The following is a 6,113-nucleotide window of genomic DNA, read 5'->3' on the forward strand; positions in this document are numbered from 1 at the left end:
AATGTAAAATTAACAACATTTAAATATTGATATAAAGTTCACATATTCTATTTATATAGTAAGGGAATAAAAGAGAGAATAAAGTATCTTTACTTAATAAATATGTGCACATATTTATAATAAAAATAAGGTTGAAATTCTCATTACAATTGCAGGCCTCATTTCTGTAACTGGCCACATGATTATAACTGCTATTTATAACTATCTTCTATCCGTACTGTTTTCCCTTTGTCTTTAGCAAGCATCTTAGCTGCTCATGGGTTTCTTCCTTGTGAAGTGACCCAAACCTTTATTCCTGAAGAGTTTAGGCAATTAGCAGTTCTGGCTAGTTTGGGCTATTACTGTTTTCCATTAATAAGAAATTCCCTAAGGGACATCTCATATTCCAGACTTATTCTTCCTTGGTGAAGTCATCACCCAATTTTCCTTGGAAATTCAGGATCAATTATGATAAATTCCTGCTTTGTCTATTGATTCAGTAGCATGAGGAGCTCAAAATGGCTGGGTAAAAGTCTAAACCTCCAATTCTATAGAATTATTACTACGTCTCTAGTTGGAAGCATTCATTCCTCTGTGACTAAGACCTGTAGGCCGCAAAGCTTAAAGTCAATGGAGCCGGAAGCAGAAATTTTGAGAGTGGGTCACTAGGGTTAACAGTGAGTGGTGTCACTCCCATTTCCATCTCTTCATTCCTAGACTCCTAAATTCAGACTATGGCAAAAATACAACAATATACTGGAGACTAATTCAAAGTATATATACCTTTGTTGGGAACTTTTCCCAGCTTTTCAAGTTATTGCCATCTATTTAGATTGTAATTAAATTTTCAAAGCCAGTTTCTTTGGGATGATGGGCAGCATGGCAAGACTGGTGAATTCCATGATCATAAACGCATTGCTATACTTCTTTATCTGTGAAGTGAGTTTCTCAATTGTATGTAATGCTGTGTGGAATATCATGATGGTACATAAGGCATTCTATAATTTGGAAAGTATTTATGGAAGAATTGCTTGCAGAGAATGACAGTTTGTATACAGAATATGTATATATTGCAGTAAGAACAAAATGCTGCTCTTAAATGATGGAAAGAGTCCAATGTAACTAAACACCTGCTAGGTAGATTGCTGCTACCACTGGGTAATGGTGCCACATTAGTGAATATGCATTGTTCTCTGCTGCTGGCAGATTGGACACTCAGCAGTGACTATGGCCAAGGTGGCCCTCATGAGCAGAAGTCTATGTTGCTGTGAGACCACGCATAGCCTATGTCCCTGCCACCATGTACACTTTTTTGTGAGCCCATTGGGAAATGACAGGGTGCCTGAGGGAAAAGGCTGACTAGTATCCACAGAATGAGTTGTACTATTGATTTGCATAAAATATAGTACTCAGTAAGTACGAGGTATTATTATTGCCTGGTAGTTTCTATGACCATCCTAAAGATTCATTTTTAGCACATCAACAACAGTAGTAATATTTAACCTCACATGACAATGTACTATGCAATGTTTAAAGTATTCCAATGAAATATATTCATTCAAGTTTCTTTGGCTGCACATGGGAGTTTACTTTATGATGGTGAACTAAGGCAATATTGTAGACTTTGATACTTTCAATAAAATCTTAGGTGTATTAAAAAGAATAAAGGAAATCAAAATACATAAGAAAGGTAAGGAAAGCAACCATGTTCAAAAGGCAAGGTAATGATATCATTGCATGCAGGTCAGGCCTCACTTGCATGGTGAAGGTCTATAATTGTCAGAGGACATCCGTAACAGCCAGCAGATAACTACAGTATAGTACAGTGTGTTTTATTACTTTTGTTTGCTTTGTACAAGTAGAACAATCAACTGATGCGATCAAACAGTGAAATCAATGAAAATATACTGCATTCGATATAGTACATATAGATAAAAGTTATGAATTGTCAACTCAGTGAGAAAGAGACTAGGAGGTTAATTCATCATAGAATAGTGCTCTTATTCAAAGACGTGAAAACAACCTGAAAACAAATTTTAACCACAGGTTGTTACATTTGTACATAAATAAGGGAAAATTCATGAAAATGGCATTTATTAAACAAGGGCAACTAGAGGAAAGATATAAACCTGACAGTTTCTATCAGTGTCTTCTAAATTTAATCATAATTGATATATCTAGTTATGTAAACAGAATGGACTGACTGAAACAAAATGAGGTGCTAACTAGAATTTACAGATTATTGAGTTACAAAGAATGTTCAACTAACAGACTTACATGTGTAAATAAAGGCACTGATAAAGAATGAGTGGGATCCTAATATATGGAATAGTTATTATACAAGCACATTCATAAGACTTAAAATCATCACATACATATCATGTAAAAAACCAGTATTAAATGCAATGTCAAAATATACAAGTAAAAATATGAAGGCTAAAACAGAAGGAAAGTGCTAATGTACGCAAACACACAAAACAGAAACATACAGAAACACACACACTGCAAATGTATTACAATAGCTGATAAAAACACTAGTATCCTTGCCCCTCCCTCCTGTAATTACCACTGTTCCCTACTCAAACCAAGCATAATAGCTTTCCTTGTTTCCCTGTCTTCTTTGTCTATATCCATCTTGCACATTCTACTGTTATATAAGATGGGCTTACTGTGAATATAATTCTCCTATCATCAAGGAAGGCAAATATTTCTACTGTTTTGTTTATTAATCTATGTATAGGAATTAGAAGAGACTATCATGTTTAAGACATATATAAATATATGTTGAATCAGTTATGCTTATTATGTTTTCTAGAAGTATACAGAGCAAAAATTGATGCTGATAACCTTATTTATAGGCGTCATATTTTACAAAGTTTAAATAATAATATTACATAAGTTATTCCATGTCCTTTGTATGGCATATTTTGCATCTTTGTTCCTTAAACTATAGATCAAGGGATTCAACATGGGGATAACCAGGGTGTAAAATATGGAAGCCACTTTATCAATGTCAGAGGATTGACTAGACTTGGGCTGCACATACATGAAAAGCAAAGTCCCGTAGAACACTAGGACCACCGTTAGGTGGGCTCCACAGGTGGAAAAAGCCTTGTGTCTGCCCTCAGCAGAATTCATCCTGAGAATGGCTACAAGGATGAGCAGGTAAGACACAAGAACTATCAGAAGAGATGAAATCAAATCAAAAGCTGCGAAGATCAGAATTATCAATTCAATTTCATGAGTACTTGAGCAAAGTAAAGGTAATAAGGGGAGACCGTCACAGTAGAAATGACTAATGACATTGTAGCCACAGAAGGATAGAGTAAAAAGCTTTATGGTGACTAAGAGAGAAATGAATGTGCAGTAGAGATAGCAGATTGCCACCAGCACCTGACATACCCTTTTTGACATGATTACCATGTATAGCAGAGGGTTACAGACGGCCACATAGCGGTCATAGGACATCACTGAGAGAATAAAAAGTTCACTACTAATGAACACAATAAAGAAAGCCAGCTGTGTTGCACAAAAATAATAGGATATTGTATTCTTATCCACAATAAAATTTACTAACATTTTGGGTCCCACAGTTGTTGAATAACCAAGATCCATGACAGCCAGGTGCCTGAGAAAAAAGTACATAGGGGTTTGCAGCCTGGAGTCCAACTTGGTGAGGATGATCATGCCCAAATTGCCCATCACTGAGATCACATAGATCATGAGGAACAATGCAAATAATGGTGCCTGCAGCTCAGGAATATCTGTGATTCCCATGAGAATGAATTCATTCACCACTGTTAGACTGTGGTTTTCCATCCAGGTTCAGCAGAAAACCTATTCTGGATAGAGACATCAACATAGTCAGCAGCTTTTCTCTATTATCACCTAAGAAATGTTTTAGTATGTAAAGCTAATGTAAGATATATCTAAATGTCACAATTTTCGACATTTAAAAACAAACATATCTCTCACAAATAAAAACATGTTTAAATATAATTCAAGATAGAGATAAGAGAGATCAGTAGTCTTCAGTTGGTTTTGATTTTACTCAATCAACAACATTTTCCAATGTGTAGAGACAATTTCTTTATCACAATTTGGAGGTGGGCTACTGTTGCATCTTACTGTTACAAGCCAGTATGCTGATAAACATTCTACTATAATCAATATTGAGCCCATCCCAATAATCAGCCCCAAATATCAATAGTGTTGAGGTTGAGAAACTCTGATGAGATACATGAATAGATAGATGATAGAGATGGATAAATAGATAATGAACAGATAGATTTATATGAGAGAGATAAAGAGATATAGATATTCATATCTGTATAGATATATATAAAGAAAAATTTTTAAGTTAAAAGCATTGTTAATATTGTGGATATTTGATATATGAACAATTATTGTACTATGTTGTTAGAGTTTGGTTATATTTATAGATTACAGTTACTATCATGACATAATACAATTTTAGTTATATAAAAAATTCCTGTCACAAATTCCAAAAATGCATAAAACCACCTGCTTCAAAATATCATCCCATGAAAACCCTTAACCCTTTCGATGGTACAGCTGAGATTTTAACATAGTTAACAGATATTAGGCATATGAATAAGAGCAGCATACAGATGACAGTGGCAATATTTGTATTTACACAGCAAAAAAATCATGAAATATGTGGATATAGATATATGCTACACTATATCTCAATTTATGACATATTTGAAACTTTATTTTAGGCAAATAGTGTTAAATTATCTAAAACTATTTGTCCTTATATCCAAAACCAACGTGTCATTGCAGAACTGTTGGAAAAGATGAGTGAAGGTTAAATGATTCAATGTGTCTGTGCTTCCTAGAAGTCATTCTAAAATATCAAGTTCATTGTGAGATTTCTTCTCCTTGTTATTTGTTTTAATTGTGAGAGTGCCTTACTTGAAAAAGTTTTTTTTTACATATGTACATGTAAATTATTCTGACTTAACTTCTTTGCTAGGACCATAATGATGCCTATATGATGCCCATAATGATGTGAGTTACAGGTCAAGTAGGATGTAATACTTGCAACTTAAGCCAGTTCTTCTTCTCTCCCTCAATTTGGGACTAAACACAGGTAATCAGTATGCTATTGTTTTGGATTGCTTATCTAATTTTTACCACTATTTTAATAACACTTCAAATAAAGTATTTTGACATAAACTTTATTAAAACATTAATCTTCCCATAGTTTTATTACCTTTATAATTGAGAAATACGTGAACATGAATGTTAATTTTATCATACAAAATCTTAGGGGAGTTGATGAAATCTGAACAAACAGGGAGAAAATGTTTTTCTTCATATTGGTTTCTTATAATTAAAGGGTATATTTTATTAGAGAAAATAAATGATTAAAATTACTTGGTAGTACAATAACATAGAGACAATCAATACATTAAACAGGAGATATACATGGATTTCTGGTGTGTTTTAAAATCCTTCTGGACTTGCAGACCACAGAAACTGGGAAATTTGGTACAGCACATAATGTAAATAAGCATATGTATAATCAAATAAATATGTATCTAAATATCACCAATAAAATTGGTGATTTCCATATACATACATACACTCACAGATTTAAAATATACTACAGTAGGAGATAGAGGGCATGATAATATAAGATAATTATTATTGGTTAAAAAAACTGTAAGCCTCAATGTTTCTTGAAAAAACAAAAGAAAGAAAATAGTGTTTACAATGAAGATTATATAACAGCAATCTCAGAGTGAGCTATGAAAAACAAAGACATGCATTTTGTCACATTAAATATAAAGATGATTACATTTTATTTGAACTTAAATCATTTAATTTTTTAATAGAATTATGGCCTCCTCCTATCTTACCCTGACTCAATGAACACATCTTTCTTATATTAGATATTTGGTAATGTGTGCCAGTAGATAGAAATGTTAGACAAATATCTTTAGCAAATAAGTAACATAAATCTTGTATTTTGTTTGCTAGGTTTGTACAGCTTGGCAATTTAGAAAGGCAAAAAAGAAATATCATCATTGATAAATACCTATTTTCTTACTAGTCAAGAAAATATAAATGAGCTTCCTCTCACCAGCTTTGAAGTTCTGTGGAAA

General features: G+C 33.2%; 1 protein-coding gene across 1 annotated transcript; it reads right to left on the reverse strand.

The window, feature by feature from the left end:
* Window positions 1-1,795: 1,795 nt before the first annotated feature.
* On the reverse strand, window positions 1,796-3,798 carry LOC108295150 (olfactory receptor 8K3). Its single transcript, XM_017517193.1, has one exon. It carries the CDS (start codon window positions 3,796-3,798, stop codon window positions 2,857-2,859), a length of 942 nt encoding a protein of 313 aa, XP_017372682.1. The 3' UTR covers window positions 1,796-2,856.
* Between the last annotated feature and the right edge of the window lie 2,315 nt (window positions 3,799-6,113).

The sequence above is a fragment of the Cebus imitator genome, unplaced genomic scaffold, assembly GCF_001604975.1.
Source record: "Cebus imitator isolate Cc_AM_T3 unplaced genomic scaffold, Cebus_imitator-1.0 Scaffold622, whole genome shotgun sequence".
In the NCBI taxonomy this organism is placed as follows: domain Eukaryota; kingdom Metazoa; phylum Chordata; class Mammalia; order Primates; family Cebidae; genus Cebus; species Cebus imitator.